This window comes from Dermacentor silvarum, chromosome 3, assembly GCF_013339745.2.
Source record: "Dermacentor silvarum isolate Dsil-2018 chromosome 3, BIME_Dsil_1.4, whole genome shotgun sequence".
Classification (NCBI taxonomy): Eukaryota; Metazoa; Arthropoda; class Arachnida; order Ixodida; family Ixodidae; genus Dermacentor; species Dermacentor silvarum.
In genome coordinates this window covers 165,220,409-165,238,526 of record NC_051156.1, presented here as the reverse complement: position 1 = coordinate 165,238,526, position 18,118 = coordinate 165,220,409, and the positions used below count along the sequence as shown (strand labels likewise).

Here is an 18,118-nt window from a genome sequence, read left to right as displayed (position 1 = left end):
CAGCTAGCGGAGAAGAATACTACTTTCGAAGTTGGGGTGCAAGTGTGACGATCCTTGAGGTCTCTCTCAAGAAATTACGACGGCACCCCCTCCCCCCCCAGAATTTTTACTTACACAGTGCAGGCTTGTTGCCATCCCTTCTGTGCTCTATTTGCAATGAGGATCAAAGAATTCAAAACGTGTGTCTTTTCACCGCTTTACTCTTTACTGTTTTTGTTTACTGTTAAAAGATTGTGAATCTTGGATCTACCTCTTTAAAATATTGGCCGGGACGTTTCCGACCCTATAATTCTTTCGTCTGGGGGCTCAAGTCCGGAACCGCATGCCACGTTCAATTTTTACTACTTTTCAAATAAATATAATGTCCACACTGTGTCTTCGTTCCTCTGGTTTTAACATGTGATTTCGCCTTTCGACAGCATTTACTCTATAGCAGTCCTGAAATTTGTGTCTGAACGAAACGGGGAACAATCCACCCACTTCTTGGCCAATCCCGCATAGTGGGTGTGAGCCACCAAGTGTTTTTGTTTGTTTTTGGCCTAATCCATTCGTCGTGGTCGCTCGCTTCAAATAACAGCGACCGCTTAATCATAATCATCATCACGAGCATTTGCAGAAGAAGATTTTCGATGCGGTGCAAGGATGACGACCACCGCTGCTGTCGGCCCGTTGCTCCTGGCGACGGTGTGGACGTCGCTGTGGACACCCACCGAGGCCCAGTGCACTCCGGATTTGCGCCGGAAGAGACCGACGCACACCCTGTGCAAGCCGCCCAACAATTTGTGCACCATATACGAGGCGGGCGTGAACGCCGCTCAGCAAGCCCTCATTGTGAACCGCCACAACAAACACCGGAGCGAGGTGGCGCAGGGACGGCTGCGCGGATTTTCGCCGGCAGCCGACATGCAGGAGCTGATCTGGGACGACGAGATCGCGCAGGTGGCGCAGGTGAGTCTCAAGTCTGAATATTCATACGGGCTCCGAGAAGGAATTGACGGGCCGACTGACTGAGGGGATTGATTGATTGATTGATTGATTGATTGATTGATTGATTGATTGACCGGTACACCGATCAACCGACCTACCGCCCAATTGATTGACTGAAGGACTCACTCACATTCACACACTGACTCACTCGCTTTCTCTCTCACTCACTCACTCACTCCTTATTTACGTACGTATTGATTAATCGCTGAAGTTTAACGTTGAAGCAGCACAGTTCTTATCGGAGACGCCATGTTCGATAGTTCTCGCACATCCTGATGCGATGCGTTAACTACGCGTGTGTGTGAGTATACAAAAAATGTGCTCAATCCGAAAGTAATTTGGGAAATATATGCTGGCCGATTCAGGTCATGGGCAGGAGAGGGTAGACAAACGAACATTTCATATATCATAGAGAAAAAAAAAGCTTTAAAATCACGCAGCAACTCCTCTCGGAGTTGTCTAATTATACGTAAGAGTTGTGCCTCTTGCTCAACTCCACGGAGTTCGACGTGATTATCAATGTTAATCACTTGATCCATCCAGTATAAACTCTTATCAACTTTTATCAGTCGTTATCAAACATATCGGGCTGGATCCGACACTTATCAACCCTTATCAGCGGTATCAAACTTATCGCAATGGATCCGATCTTTATCAACCGTTATGTATTGTTATCAACCTTATCGGACATGATATCACCCTTATCGACCCTTATCGGCCCTTACCAATCTTATCAGATTTAATCCGACACTTACCATCCCTTATTGCTGCTTATTAACCCTATCAGGATTGCTCCGATCATTACAAGCCCTTATCGCTTTTTAGCACCTTATTCATCCGCGTCGAACCATCATCAACCATGATGAGACCCATATAACCCCTCATCACACCTTATCACCCTTATCAACTCAATGGCTACTTATCTGCCTGTGTTGTACGACGCGATCTCTATGCGCAAGAGCCCTTAGAGATCGGTGGCGTTTGGATTGTTGAAGGAACGCCGCAACGGAAGGCGTATCCCGCGACCACCGAACGCATCGGAGATGGGGAGGGGGGTTGGCAATAAATTTTTGCAAAATTGCAATTCTTCTGGTGTCTACAATGATCCAATTCAGCTCTACATGTCCAAAAGATGGCTGTTATTCCCCCATCACTAATTCTGTCAAGAAAGCCTTCATATAAACTGTTATTCTTAGACATTTGTACCACCGGTACAGCCCATTCATATGCTTGAGATATATTTACCTTCGTCTGCAAGCGTGGGTGTGTAGCCCATTCGGTAAGACACTCAGCTTCTGAGCATGGGGTCTATGGTTCGAAACTCACTATTGCCAACGTTCTTTAAGGCGAAAACTTTAGGTGTCTATGTTGGCTACACCCTTCGTGGTGACCTTGGCGAAACTGCGCCGTGATGAAAAAATGGCGGATAGAAAAGAAAGTTCGGTGCAATTCAGTCTGGGCTGGAGCTTACCACTGTCGCTGAAAAGAAAAAAATATGATTGTGGCTTAACTCAGTTATGCCTGGGTGTGCATAGCGAGAGGTACGGTTAATGTTATTGTTTAGCTTGGTGTTTCATTCCGTCGTTGATCCGCGGCCCTGGCAAGAAATGCCGAAGTAGACAACGAACCATCGTCATTTGAATGCACTCTCCTGGCCGCTTCGTACTTACGACGCTTCTCGAGGCGTGTGGCTCGTTCTTCTTCCGTCTCCTCGGCTCGCTGCCTCCTCTTGGATTCGTTCCGACGACGAAGCCTGGCTGCTTTCAGTCTCTCCGACTCACTTTCCATATCTGCCGAAGAACCTCACCGAGCCGCCCCTTCTATATATACGATACAACGCCGGCTGCTGCTAGGCAACGGCTCAGCTTGCGGTTTCACCGGCTCCTCCTCTGGCGTCATGCCAGATGGCGCAATGAGCGGTGCTGCCAGCTGCGGCGGTTGCTAGGCAACGGCTCAGCTCGCGGTGCGGCCACCGACCACAGCAAAATGGCGAGAATGCGGCCAATGTAGCTCTCGCCACAGAAGTTTAGAGTCATTGCATTTTACCAGTGCTAACATATAGCGCGAAACTTGGCGGATAATAGAGAATCTCGAGAACAAGTTAAGAACCACACCAAGAGTGATGGAACAAAAAATGTTAGGTTTAACGTTAAGAGACAGGAAGAGAGCGGTGTGGATCAGATAGCAAATGGGGATAGCCGATATTCCCTTTGAAATCAAGAAAAAAAAACTGTCAGCCCTTCCACATGAGGTGGAGATGGAGCGCCACCGAAGCTGTACTATAGTGGTAATTATGTATTTTCTATTACAACAATTAAGATGTGATGGTGTAATTGGTTATTTGAACTATTATAGAATGAGAAATATTTATGATCCGGTGGTTTTCATTCATTTAGTGACCACAGGGACCATGGCCTTATGGTCGCCACGATACACCGACATAGGGTGTGCGGCAAAGGTTGGCACGCTTCTTCATAAACGCGTTACCAAGGCCGCGCGCGTTCAGTGCGAAAGCGGGCAAAACGCCGCCGCCGTGGACAACAGTTTTGCGCGTTATTTGTGTGACCGCACACAACCGCTGTCAAAACGCTGGCGTGAACAAGCGCGCCAGCAGCAGCGAGCAAAGGTTGATGCGGTCTGTCGCTTCAACGGAAACTGAGCGGCGAAAGCACAGCGCATACAAAGGTAGGAGCCGTGTTGCAGATCACTTTCAAAATACGGTGCGCGCGACCGCCCGGCGCCGCGTAAAGTACAAGTTGCTCGCAGAGCAGAAGCCGCAACCCCTCCCTCCCGCGCTGCCTTCCCGCTGTCCTCCTTTCGCGTGGGAGATTGAGTCGCCTATTCCCCTTGCGCCCGGTCGCTAGATACGCATTTGGTGCCGCAGCTAAACGTCGCCTCCCCCCCCCTACTCTCTCCCGTCCCCCCATGGCCTTTCGCACGACGGAAGAAGTCGCGTTTGCTCTCCGCCGTGCGTTCGCTCTCCGTGAAAGCACGCGTCCCTCGCGCGCTTTCACTCGCACATACAGCATACGGCCAATGAGAGTTTTTTAATTGTGAAGCATCCATTCACGAACATTTGCTACTTTGACAGTATCTATCTATCTAGCCGCCTACGTCTTTGTGCTCTCATCGTCTTTTCGCTAACTTGGTATGTCCCAAAATTGGCATCCTATGACAATTGGCATACTTTGTTATATAATGTTGTGTAACACTGATTAGCATTGTTTGTTTGTTTAAATATTTCCTTGTTCTCTCGCATTAACTGATGCTATACTATGTATACAGTGTATGAATCTTGCTTTTTTGTATTTGATTGCCTACAGCATACACTTTGTTCATTTTTTTTCTACATTGTTGCACTATCCTTCATAATGTCCCACCCGCTGAGTAATGTATGGGTAGGGGGTCTCTGTCAGGCAGTTGCATCTGCCTTTAGCCCCTTCATCCCAGAAAATGAATTGTCTAAATAAAGCATTACCAAAAAAACAGCATATGACGAACATACATGATATGTCATGACATGCGTGTCATGTAGGTCATGAAACAGCTGCCTACGTCATGGTGCTCTCATGGTCGTTTCGTTAACTTGGTAGGTACCAAAATTGGCGAGTATGACAGGAGTGTACTAACGAACATAAGTGGTTGGTCATGACATAAATGTCATGACTTGCGTGTCATGTAGGTCATGACAATGACCCAGAGAAAATGATTAGCACTCAAAAACCACTGAAATATGGGTTTAGACGGGTGTACTAAGTGAAGGAAACACTAAAGAATTATGGTAGACGTCCTAGTCGTGACCATGACTGAGCGAAAATGACAATTACTCAGCGAAAATGACAATGACTCAGGCGGCTAGATAGATAGATACTGTCAAAGTAGCAAATGTTCGTCAATAAAGGCTTCGCATTTAAAATAATCTGCTGCTGCTACTGATGATGATAATGATAACGAATATAAAAGCCGGCAGATCCCACGCCCTGCAGGAATCGCTGTTATGCAAAGCAGAGTGTGGGGAGCCGACCAAGTTAACGGAACGACCATGAGAGCACCAAGACATGGGCGGCAGTTTCATGACATACATGACACGCATGTCATGACCATCATGATATTACCTATAATTAATGTTCGTCATTCACTCTTGTCATACTATGCCAATTTAGGTACATACCAAGTTTACGAAACAACCATGAGAGCAACAAGAAGTATACGGATGTTTCGTGACATACATGACACGCATGTCGTGACCTGTCATTTATGTCTGAACCCATTTTAGTATATTTTGAGTGTTAATACCTTTTTCGCTGAGTCTGTCATTTTTGCTGAGTCATGCTCATGACTATGACTTCTACCATCATACTTTAGTATTTCCTTCACTTAGTACCCACGTTTGAACCCGTTTCAGTGGCGGAGTGCTAATCTTTTTTTGCTGAGTCATTGTCATTTTGGTTAGTCATGCTCGTGTACCATGACTTCTACCATCATCCTTTAGTGTTTTCTTCCCTTAGTACCCATGTCCGAACCCATTTCAGTGGTTTTTGTGCAAATTTTTTCGCTGCGTCACTGTCATTTTTGCTTAGTCATGCTCGTGAACTATGACTTCTATCATCTTCCCTTAGTGTTTCCTTCACGTAGTACCCACGTCCGAACGCATTTCAGTGGTTTCTGAATGTTAATATTTTTTTCGCTGAGTCATTGTTATTTTTGCTGAGTCATGCTCATGACTACGACCTCCAGCACCATCCTTTAGTGTTTCCTTCATTTAGTACCCACGTCAGAACCCATTTGAGTGGTTTCTGAGTGCTAATCGTTTTTCGCTGAGTTATTGTCATTTTCGCTAAGTCATGCTCATGACTATGACATGTAGCATCATCCTTTAGTGTTGCATTCGCTTAGTACCCACGTGCGAACCCATTTCAGTGGTTTTTGAGTGTTAAAGTTTTTTCGCTGTGTCATTGTCATTTTAGGCTGCTGTTTTATGACCTGCATGACACGCATGTCATGACATTCATGTCAGGACCTATCAGTTATGTTCATCGTACACTGTTGTCATACTATGTTAATTTTGGTACCTACCAAGTTAACGAGACGACCATGCGAGCACCAAGACGTAGGCAGCTGTTTCATGACCTACATGACACACATGTCATGATATTCATGTCATGACCTATCATTTATGTCATACTCTTGTCATAGTATGCCAATTTTGGTAAATATCAAGTTAGTGATACGACCACGAGAGCACCAAGACGTAGGCGGCTAGATAGATAGATGGATGGATAGATAGATAGATAGATAGATAGATAGATAGATAGATAGATAGATAGATAGATAGATAGATAGATAGATAGATAGATAGATAGATAGATAGATAGAAATGCTTCGCATTTAATAATGCAAAATATTCAGGCGCGAAATGAAAACACGTATAGAGCTGCGTTCAAACTTCGCTTTAGGGAGAATCGTAATAGTGCGTGAAATTTTTAAAGAATTTAGAAAAATATAGTAATTATTATATTTAAAAGGTGATCATAATTGTGTGATAGTACAGGAAGAACTGTGTCGATTAGATAAGTTCTGACCCTTTCTTCTGTGTGATCTCCACCCCAGGCTTACTGCAGTTTTTCCCCCTTTTTTTTCAGTTAGCATTATAGATATAATATTCTATCTTCCGAACCAACTATGGTCCAATTGAGGACAAAGCCACTTGTTTCCAAAGAAAACGCACACTAAGTTTTTAATGCAACTCGAGTAAAAAGAAACACATAAAACCAACACACAATAAAAATTCACAACGGGAAAAACACTCGGAGCTAGAACACTATCAACGATAGCGTTCTAGCTATCGCTGTAGCTGAAAACTGGACGAGGGGTCCACAATTTGATACCCATCGGTGGTCGAATGGTTTTGAAGCGAAAGCTTCATTACGCCACCTCGGGCCGCCATCGGCGACTCAACCGTTTTCACCTTGAGAGCTAGAGGTCAAATCACAAGGCGCAAGGCGCGTTATAGTACGACGTTATCGTTGCTCACACTTTGTCTTGCATTATTTACAAACTTATTCGTCGGATGTTTGAGTATGACAGCCCACAAACAAATATCATGAAACAAAACACCGGCAGCGCATGTCTTTTATGGTAAATATTCTCCAACTAAATAATAAAAGTGCGAAAAAAATTGACAGTCACTTTAGCATACGCCAAAGAGGGTGAAGGCGAAAGCCTGCGCGCTCAAGTGACATTCATTAAATTGACATTCTCATTCGAATGTATTGTTACTTTTGAAACGAAAGCTTCATTACGCTACCTCGGGCAGACGTCGGCGACTCAACAGTTTTCGCCTTGAGAATTAGAGGTCAAACCGCAAGAGAGCATTTATAGTCCGACGTTATCGGCACGCGGGCGGGCGTCATCAGACACCGGGCGCGTCGGCGCGCACTGGCCACGCGTCCGGTTACGTTGGCAGCGCCACTACGTCGAACCATCGGTCGAACTACAGCCGCTGTTCTTCTCGCCAACGTGACATAACGTGTGCACGCGTTCATGGTACGTCGGAATATATTTAGGCCTTTACGGAGCCCTGAAAGCAGACATTGCCGCTGTTGCCCGAGTAGAGTTGGGCCCGGCTGCTAATTACAACCAAGTCTCACTACTTTACTGATTACCGCAGTGTCTTCATAGGCATAAAAATTATCAATAAACACTGTATTCATTGCAAACATGTCTGTATATCATTGCAAAACCACACCTCGGCCACAGCTCGACAATGGGCTTAGCCAGGGCAGTGAAGCTTTCGTTTATCAACCAGGGTTAACTAAAGCTAAGCCACACCAATTTTTAGAATAAGTAATGGCATTCTATCTTCCGCGCCGATTATGGTTATCTCGTTTTTTAAATGCGAAACATTTCTTGGCGAACATTTCCCACTTTGATAATATCTATCTATCTATCTATCTATCTAATATCTATCTATCTAGCCGCCTATTTCGTGGTGCTCTCATGGTCGTTTCGTTAACCTGGTATGTGCCAAAATTGGTATAGTAAGACAAGATTGACCAACATAACTGATTGGTCGTGACATGAATGTAAAGACGTGCGCGTCAGTTGGGTCATGAAACAGCCGCCTAAAATGACAATGACTTAGCGAAAAAAGTTTAACACTCAAAAACCGATGTAATGGGTTCGGATGTGGTACAAAGTGAAGGAAAAGGCTAAATCTTGATGGTTGAAGTCAGTCATGAGCATGACTAAGGATTTCGCCTTAAGGTCTCCTAGGCGTAGCTAAAGGGACTGCTGAGGACTCATGGCAAGAATGTCTTAACATGCGTGTCATCTAGGTCATGTAACAGCCGCCTACGTCTCAATGCTTTCATGGTCGTTTCGTTACCTTGGTAGGCTCCCCGCACACTGCTTCGCATAACATCAATTCCCACAGGTGGTGGGATCTGCCTGATTTTTTTTCCGCTTTTTTTCCAATTAGTCGATCGTAACACGTGCATCGGTACTTCCATCTATATTCTGTGACAGGCCCATGCTGACCTCTGCACGCCCGCCAACGGAAAATTGGACCACGACGATCACGGGGACCGTTTCACGTCGCGGTTCCAAACCACGGGCCAGAACCTCGCGTGGGATGGACAGACGTTCCCGGTCGGCGTGCCCAACTGGACTAATGCAATCGACGAGTGGTACATTGAGCACATGTTCTACCCGCCGGGGTACGTGAGTCAGTATCCCGGCGTAGCAGCCACATCCCAGGCCACGGGACACTTCACCCAGGCTATCTGGGCCAAGACTCGCTACATTGGCTGCGGCTACGCCTATTACACGGTCGTCGGGGCTCGGTTGCCGCACATGCGCAAGTACACGTGCAACTACGCTCCGTCTGGGAACTACAAGCGACGGCCCGTCTACCAGGAGGGCGCTACTTGCAGTGCGTGTCCGCCGCCCACCCACTGCCGCCAAGTCACGGGTCTGTGCGGCGACCAAGCGCCCGCTCAGAACCCTGGGTCCCAACCCTCGCCACCGAACTCTCCCGACATGTCGTCTCCTTCCGAACCGGCAGCGGAGACGATGATGTGGCCTTATGTAACACTTGTTGTGTCCTTAGCCGTTGTGGTATCCTTGCTGGCTGGGCTCGTCTTCGGTTGGCGCATTATCACTCGAACCGATTACTTGACGGGAAGTGCTGCCCCCCCGGCGGCGGAATAGTGGGCAACGTCAAGATATTTTACATCCGTTTGTTTTTTTGTTTTTTTACCGTACAGTTTTGCTTCTATGACCAATAACGTGTGACTGAATCTGGTTGTTCTCCACTGTTTCTCTCGCGATACTTACTTTCTTTATTTATTTATTTTCTTTTTTTTTTGCATTACGAGCGGACTTCCTTTAATGTCCGTGTACTTCTCGAAGCCTTACGTGTGCCAGCGGTGTGTATGACAATCACATGCGTCTGGGAAATGTCTACGAAGTGCTTATGAATGTAGGTTCATCTTCCACGAGTACTGTGCGCTTTGCGCCAGTTCGAATCGATGCCCACACACCTTCTTTATCGGGAAGTGGGTGGATTGGAGTTCGTCGCGTGTTCGTGGTAATGTAGGCAAAAGAGAACCCATCTTATGTAAGTCCGCAACACAAGGTTACCGGCCACTTTTGCATCCTGACCAGCGGCGTAGCCAGAAATGTTTTCGGGCGGGAGAGGGATAGGGGACCTCACTTGACCAAGGACGGGGTGTGTGTGGAGAGGGAAGGGGCGGCGGGAGGTACGTTCCCGCTGTGCCCTCTCTCTGGCTGCGTCCCTGATCTTGACGTTCCCCCATTACGGATCAGGAAGCTTGATTAGTTCAGCTTCGTCCCCGCCAAGGCATGTCATTGGGCATTGAAGTTTGAAGTTTATTGAATACTTAGTGCAGATACAAAAGTATAGATATTTTGTACAGAAAAAGGTCCCATAGTGTAAACACTGTAGGGGGACCTTTTATAATGTTAAAAAAACACAAATACTACTAACAGCGGAAATGCAGCGAAATATAAAAATACAAAAATACAAATACAAATGCAAATACATATTGAGGCGAAACAGTAGTACAATTGAAAATATAAAACGATTGGGATAAGGCATAAGCTGAAGTAGAAAACGAAGCAAACAGTATTCAAAACGACAGATTGGAATTTGAGTTTGAAAGACCTATTCAATAAACGGTGCTATAGGTTAAAGATGAAACTGTGAAGCTGATGTTTGAATGACGATATAGAAAAGGCACACTTAATGTTATAAGGCAAAGAATTCCAAAGTTTGATTAAAACAAATGCTACTCTTTGAGAACCATAGTTAGTTCGTACCTTGGGGAGTATAAAATGGTTGTTGGAGGAAAAGCGCGTAATATTTGAATTAGTAAGGTGTTGGATAAGAACAAATTTCAGAAGACTATGGTCTTTAACTGCTTGATAAGCAAAGGTGCAGACATTAAATTTGATTATATTATCAATATTCAGTATGTGCAGTTCCCGGTACAGATCAGTAACATGCGAACGTCGGTTGCTCCAGGTGAGAATGCGAATGGCTTGATTCTGTACATGTTGGAGGGAAGAAAGGTGGCAATGATATGTTTGACCCCAGGAAGCAATACAATAATTTAGATGACTGTGAATGAATGCATAATATAAGGTGATCAAAGTAGTCAAGTCAAAGTAACATCTAGCTTTTAGTAATACCCTAATACCATAAGAAGTTTTCCGCTGCAGCTCATTAATATGCAAATTAAATTTTAAGCGGGAATCAAGCTTGATACCAAGGAAGGAACAATGATCTGATAGATGAATTGGATGTTTGTTTATAAAGAGGGGCATGACTTGCGCGTTATTTATCGACCTGGAAATAAAAATTAAAAACTTACTTTTGGAGGGATTTATCAAGAGCTTGTTTTTAGCACACCATGCACTAACGTTAATAAGTTCTGCATTAAGGGTTGTTGTAAGGCTGCTTAGAGAATTACTCGAACATAAGAGAGTCGTGTCGTCAGCATATAAGATGCATTCTGATAGTGTGGTTAGACACTGTGGAAGGTCATTAATGTATAGTAGAAATAAAAGCGGACCCAGAATTGAGCCTTGCGGAACGCCGATGTTAATTATTTTTTTTGTGGAATAGATGCCGGAGATGGATATTAATTGCTCACGATCACATAAGTAACTGCGGAAAAGATTGAGAGAGTTGCCACTAATGCCATAAGATGCAAGTTTAGAAAAAAGAATGTCATGATTAAGTGTATCAAAGGCTTTCGTAAAATCTAAGAAAACAGAACGAACGAAGTTACCATTGTCAATTTCTAGTTTACATTTTTCTGTGAAGTAAATGAGGGCTAGGTTAGTCGAGTATCCTTGTCTAAACCCAAATTGTTTTGGATGAAATAGGTTAAATTTCGTTAGGTAGCTAGACAGGCGAACATGTATTAGTTTTTCAATTACATTGCTAAAAAAAGAGGAGAATGGATATCGGCCTATAATTAGAAATTAAGCATCTGTCACCTGTCACAATACCGGAATAACCTTACTCATCTTTAACTCAAGGGGAAATACACCGGTTTCAAAAATTACATTGATTATGTAGGCGAGCACATCCGCAATATCATCAGCAATCATTTTCACATGGTTAGCAGAAATGTTATCGATACCTGCGCTAGGAGGATTTTATACTAGCAATTGTTCTTCTTACCTCCTCTGGGTTAGCACGAAAAAGAAAAAATGAGTGACCACAATGATCAAGTTCGTCATGCGTACTGGATGGAACAGGTATGGGAGAGGAGTAGTCACTAAATGCATTAGCGATATCTAATGGGTTAGATATTACTGATCCTTCATGATGAATGTTGGCTATAGGCGGATTAATGGTTGTATTGAGAAAGGAATTTATCAAGCGCCATTGTTTTTTTTTAATGTCTGAACCAGTACAATTAATTTCATTTTGATAATAGCGCTTTTTCGCATCCTTCATTACAGCATTCAGTGTGTTACAATACTGCTTATAACGATCAAGTAGATGCACATTAAATGGTTGTCTTTTTTATATAAGTTATCTTTCTTACGCAGGCTATTAAGTAGTCCTTTTGTTAACCATGGGTTTCTAGGGGAAGAATAACGTTTATGCCACTGTACACATGTTGTCGATGAAGATACGCAATTGGATATTGCAGAGATGAAAGCGGTGTATGCCGATTCAGCATTGTTCATTAACGTGACACAAGACCAATCAGAATCAGATACAATTTCTTTAAATTTTCCGCGATCAAACCTATTCTTAACAAAGCTTACGCTATTACTGCGAGGACTGTTGCTCAAAGCAAAGTGCAACTGGGAAATGATCTGTAATATTGCTTTGAAGAATGCATGCGGAGGGAGGATGGAGAAGGTTCGAGAGCGCATGGTCAATAAGTGTTGTCCGAACCATTACTAGTGCATCGGGTGGGAAGGGAGAGAAGAGATTCACGACCATAACCTTGGAAACAGCTGACATACTGAGTTAGATAAGAGGAGGATGCATCAAGTAAATTAATGTTAATGTCACCCAAGATGATAACGGACTTTTTTTTTCCTTTGAAAGAATGTCAAGAATAGTGTCAAGTGCTTCACAAAAAGCAGGAATTGGTGAATGTGGTGACCGATAAGTGCTACCAAAGACAATATTATTATCAATGCCTATTACAGAGTGGTCAACCTCAATCCACACAGACTCACAATCACAGATATTTAAGTGAAGATCAAGCCTACGCTTGTATCTAATGTCAGACCGAATAAACACGGCTGAGCCACCTTGTTGTGATGAAAAGCGATTGCAATATTCTGCATTGTATGATGGGAAACCATAAACATTTTTATCGAAATCACTCAGCCATGTCTCAGAAACACATATAATTGAGAAAGAATGAAGACAAGAAGACAATAGTCTCTGATAATCGCGAAAATGCTTGCGAAGACTGCGTGAATTGAAATGAATCGCTAAATGATGCGTATGCGAAAAGTAGGATTGGACATCATTAACGGAAATGTACGACATGCGATCAGATCGAAATACGAGGAACCGAAGAAACAAAAAAAAACAAAAAAAACGAGAAAACCTGGTCAAATTAACCAAAAATTGCAAGGTCCGAGTCACTCTTTATGCGAAAAACTTTGCTATCAGTAGATTGCCTCGCCTTGATGACACACTCATCAGTCCACAAAAAAAGCCACTTTTTTTTCTTTCTTCAGTTGCAAGGCCTTGCTGAACAATTGACGAAAACAGCTTTGCCTCGTGCTTTGCTGAATCCAATGTCACTAGTGTTAAGGCATGCCTTTCGGGCTTTGCCTATGAACTCGGTTTTCAAGGCGCGAGAGTGAAATCGGACAAGCAAGTGCTTTGTATCAGAAGCAGACGGATCACGATGAATGACACCAATATCATTAGCAGAAACAGGACATTCTGTTTTAGAGGCAATAGTTTGAAAAATTGTCATGCAGTCTTCACCCTGGGTACACGGAACACCTTTGATTTCCAGGTTGTTTTTTCGCGAGTACTGTTCCATGTCACCAATTCGTCTTTCCAAAGATTCGTTATGCGGGATTAGGGATTTGTTCATTGCAGTTCTTCCTTTTCTGTTTTGAGGATTCAACAGTCCTGTTCAGAAAATCAAGACTGCTTGGTAGTCCCTTTTCGTCCTTTAGACCTTTAATGATCAAGGAAGGCTGGGAATCTAGCTTGGATACTACAGTTCTCGTTATCTTGTCAAGCAGGTTATCAAGTTTGTCTTTGAAAGTATTTTCTAGCTGTTCCACACGTTTGGACAGTTCAGCGACAGTTGGCATGGTTGAAAGACAACACCGGAAGCAGCAGCAGCAGCATCAGTGGCAATAAATTATAAACTAAATGAATAGCAATTACAGACAGGGAAAATGTGCACGAACCTGTGAAGCCGAGACGGAAGAGTCACGCATGCACACACTGCTACACCGCCACTGCTGCTGCTGAATGAAGTTGAGTGGTCCGTAGGACGTTTATATAGCCAAGCTGCTGGCGACCAGGCGCAGGCGCAGATCCGAGGGCAGCAGTGAGCTGTCAGAATCACGCCGGGAGCCCGATGACGCGCGCTGCTGGCGATTAGGCCGGTTACTTGCGCGTGCAGGGTCGTGAGTAGGTGCTGAAGAGTAGTTTAGGCAGTCCGATAGCGCAAACCTGTGAAGCCGAGACGGAAGAGTCAAGCATGCACACGCTGCTACACCGCCACTGCTGCTGCTGAATTGAAAATCTTTGGCTCCCCACGAGCAATTCCCCTCTTAAACGACTTTCCTGATGTGCCTTCGAGACAAACCACGTAGAATTGACATCTACTAATCGCAACTTTTCTTAACACTACATAATTTTACGTTTGACCTAGTTGTTCTTTTTTCTTTTTTGGTGTCTCCTTCTTTTTGCGTTGAATTTTGAATCCGTTATTCCGCACTTACTGTAATGTAGTTAGATATGTCAGCCACTATCACCTTTTTTAATAATAGGTCCTATAGAGAATATTACGTATTGACAATTTTTAGACAACTTTTGCCTTGTGTTCCCTGCTCGATGCTATGCTTAAACTGTATTATATGCTTGTATGGTGCTGCGCCCGCGTATTTTTATTTTTTCTGCTGACACTTCAAACCATTGTTCTTGCGCTTCAAGAGTTCTACATGTAAGCCGCGGATGTGTATTGTGCATTACTTGCCGTTTTGTTTCTTATGTATCGAACTATTGCTACTACCAGCGTTCTTGTTTTTTGTATATTAGTGGTATGAGATTTGCGTACATCCTCTTTCCTTACGCGACGCATCTAGCAGCCTCTAAAGTACTTTTAATGAATGAATGAATGAATGAATGAATGAATGAATGAATGAATGAATGAATGAATGAATGAATGAATGAATGAATGAATGAATTCTTTCGCCCTTCCTGACGAAGAATTTCTTAGCCACACTCCTTTGAAGCAGAAGTCAGAACTACGCTCATATAGCCCAGACTGCTCCCGGCACTAACTGTATCACGGTCACTGGAGTCTGAACCTTGAACACTGTAGACGACTACGGCATTCTGATACAGTACGACTACGGCATGATGGCTTAGGCATCGCAGCAGACCCGAGACCAAGTCCTGTAGATGAAATTTTCTTTTCTGTTCTACTTCTGGTTCAAGGAAGCTTATGCATGACGAGGGGGTGACAAGATGGCACCGGCGACAGATGCAACCGATGTATGGGAAAATAAACAAAGCAATATGCACGCGTGACTGCCATATACTTTAATCGCACTCAAGACTGGTTTAACGAAGCATAGTCAAGTTACGCTTAGCGACCGCTCTTAAGTCGTGCAGAGAACAGCGCAGTAGCACCTCTGATTACGAGATTGCGTTTTGCACAATTAATTTTACTCCGTACCAAGTGATTCAAATACAAGGCACCTGAACTATTATTTTTATTTTTCGGTAACGTATTACTAGGCGCAATATTTTTCAGTAAATGTGAGATAACAAATGAAGTGTAAGAAAGAAAGGAAAAATAAATGCAGGGGCAAGGAAGGTAATCATATCGCAATATCCTGTTTGCTACCATGAGGTCAATGAATTTTAAGCATTTACCTTACCCCGGCTGCTGACCGGCCTTCTGGCCACAACAATACCACGGCCCGTATATGTTTGTTCATGTCCGTGCTGTTACAACACTATTGAAAACATGAACGTAACACACCTACTGTGGAATTGTCCCGGACTTCTTCAATCCCATATTCGCTACCTTCGCGCGACATGCCTTCGCCCAAGAGTGCTATACGGGAAGGCCCGAGTTTGGCAGAGTTCCGGATCTCCGCGAGCTCTGACGACGCTCTCAGATGATTGAGCTAGTGTCGTCACGGCATAATATTCAGTCCTTGGCACGCCTCCAGTTTCATTGGTTTATCTAGGTTCACTCTTGGGTTATGCTCACTTTGGCGTTACCTCGTGAGCGGCCGAAAAAGGAGTAGTAACATGCTCAAAGCGTCGGTGCTTTCTTTCGTTGGACCAGAAAGGATCAAGCGCCAACTGGCCTAAGTACTGCAATTGCAACACGTGCCCCAAGTGGATGGAGTCGAGAGTATGACGGAAGCCCGTCTGGTCGGGATGATGCATAGTTAAAAGGAAGGGATCGAGACACCGACCAAAAATGGTTGAAATAGCCGCACATAAAAAGGGCGCAAGCTCTGCCGCATATTTCATTGTGAACAAGGCTCCCGTGGGGGAGCCTAAACGTTAATGTATTTTTAAATATATTTCAATCATTTTTGGTCGGTGCCCCAAGTGTGCGTTAAAGAAGTTTGAAAGTTAATCAGCATTATATAAGTAATTAATTAGGTACCAGTGATTACCACGCATTTACTGACATTACAGCAATGGGATGTCGATAAAATGAAGGCGTCATATCGTTTCTAGAAATCTCTTGCTATTCGCGTTTGCTTGAGACACGTGGTATGTAACCAATGACAAATAAATTGGCAATGGAAAGCTGGTTTAAACACCCACAGCAGCTATCGTTTCCAACAGTTATCGCTGGTTAGCAGCTTCAAACTTACGCGAGCGCGAAGGCTACGCACTTAGTTCGAAGGAATAAGAGCTAACCGTGCTCTTGCATTGCATCTCGGCGTGTTTTATTATTAATGAATACAGAATTGCTCCTGCGCGCAGCGGTTCACTCGTTCACTTGCAGCACGCCATTCACATGGCGGTAAAAGACCTTCACCGACCTCGCCGGCTGCTGCTGCCGTCCTTGCCTCGGGCAGTAATTCACCAAACAAAAGTTGGAAATAGTTGCAGACTCCAACGGCTTCGAACGCGCACGCCATTTAGCAAACCGCGAATCGTTCCATCGGGGACGAGTTAACATGTGGTTCCAAACGGCAAACTTATGCTGTTGTTGCTTCTTTTCGCAATCTGCTGCGGGGCGACGAACGAATATTTGCCCTCCCCTATCTTCTTATATCGCGTGGAATCTTTAAGGCGAGTTGATTTTTGCTGCGCTGCTATTTCTCCCGTGACCTGATTCAAAGAGAATCGTGAGGGGAAAAAAGAAAGAGGGGGAGAAAGTAGAAATAGGATACGAAAAGCAAACGCGTAGAGAAGCTCAATTTAAACTATATGCGTCGCCACGAGCATCTCTCGCCTTATTTTAAGCCTGTCCTTGAATCGGTTCGCAGGTCGTAAATGCAAGGAAAGATGAAACACCGCCAAAGTAGAAATTCGCTCAGTGGGCTTCACGCGTGACAACCGCGGTTTCACCGCTCGCAAAACAGCCTTCGCAACAGCGCGAAAGATCTCAAGGTGGTTACAGACGGAAAGCAATCGTACGACGCCGAGAGAAGTTTGGTGGGATATCGAAATTTGCGTAGAAGAGAGAAAGAGAGAGAGAACGAAATAATAAGAGGGAATTCATAAAAGGAGATTGGTGAAAGTAAGCTGTGGCTGGCTATCTTATAGTGGGAAAGGGGGTAAACTGATTTGCAAATGCGAAGAGAAAACGAAAAGTTTGTGGAAAGGATTCACCGCTGGAATTTCAGAATTTAAATTGGGCCGGTTACATGTCGATTATGCTGCACTCGTTTAACGTTCGTGTACTGGGCTCGCGCGCCTTGCCTTGGGGGCATGTTAAAGAAGCCTACGCAATCGTAATTAATGTAGAGACCCCTCCCTCCCTCCCCACTTTTTCTACCCCCTCCACAGCACCGTCTGTAAGAGCAGCTTTTAGCTCGGAGCTCACTCCCATCTCTCTATTCAAATACATGTAAAGCGCAATCGCGCACTAACATTCTCAATAAACAACCGCTGAACCGACTTGTGTAAAATTTGTTTCGTTTGAGAAATAAAGCTTATTTCTACCGGCTTTAGCAAGCACACTTTTGATTTAAGGCTTAAATTTCAGGCGTTAAGTCCCGCAATATTAATACAATTTTATTTGAAACGAGGTTCTCTCTTATGAGCTCGTTCGAGGTAAGCTAAGCGCGAGTGCAATTGACGGGCACGTATACAAGAAAAAAAACTGTAGCTCCAATCCACGCTGTAAACGACACCCACAACGATTACTCATTGTGACGTCACTTGAATTCA

The 18,118-nt window shown here is 44.2% G+C and overlaps 1 protein-coding gene across 1 annotated transcript; it reads left to right on the top strand.

The window, feature by feature from the left end:
- The first annotated feature begins 642 nt into the window (after window positions 1-642).
- On the top strand, window positions 643-9,245 carry LOC119444988 (scoloptoxin SSD976). Its single transcript, XM_037709320.2, has 2 exons — window positions 643-948; window positions 8,515-9,245. Exons 1-2 carry the CDS (start codon window positions 643-645, stop codon window positions 9,196-9,198), a joined length of 990 nt encoding a protein of 329 aa, XP_037565248.1. The 3' UTR covers window positions 9,199-9,245.
- The last annotated feature ends 8,873 nt before the right edge of the window (window positions 9,246-18,118 follow it).

Bases quoted from the DNA above. Each gene is read 5' to 3' on its own strand.
- LOC119444988 (XM_037709320.2), top strand. From the start codon at position 643: ATGACGACCACCGCTGCTGTCGGCCCGTTGCTCCTGGCGACGGTGTGG. The intron at 949-8,514 runs GTGAGTCTCAAG...ATTCTGTGACAG, and splicing joins AGATCGCGCAGGTGGCGCAG to GCCCATGCTGACCTCTGCAC.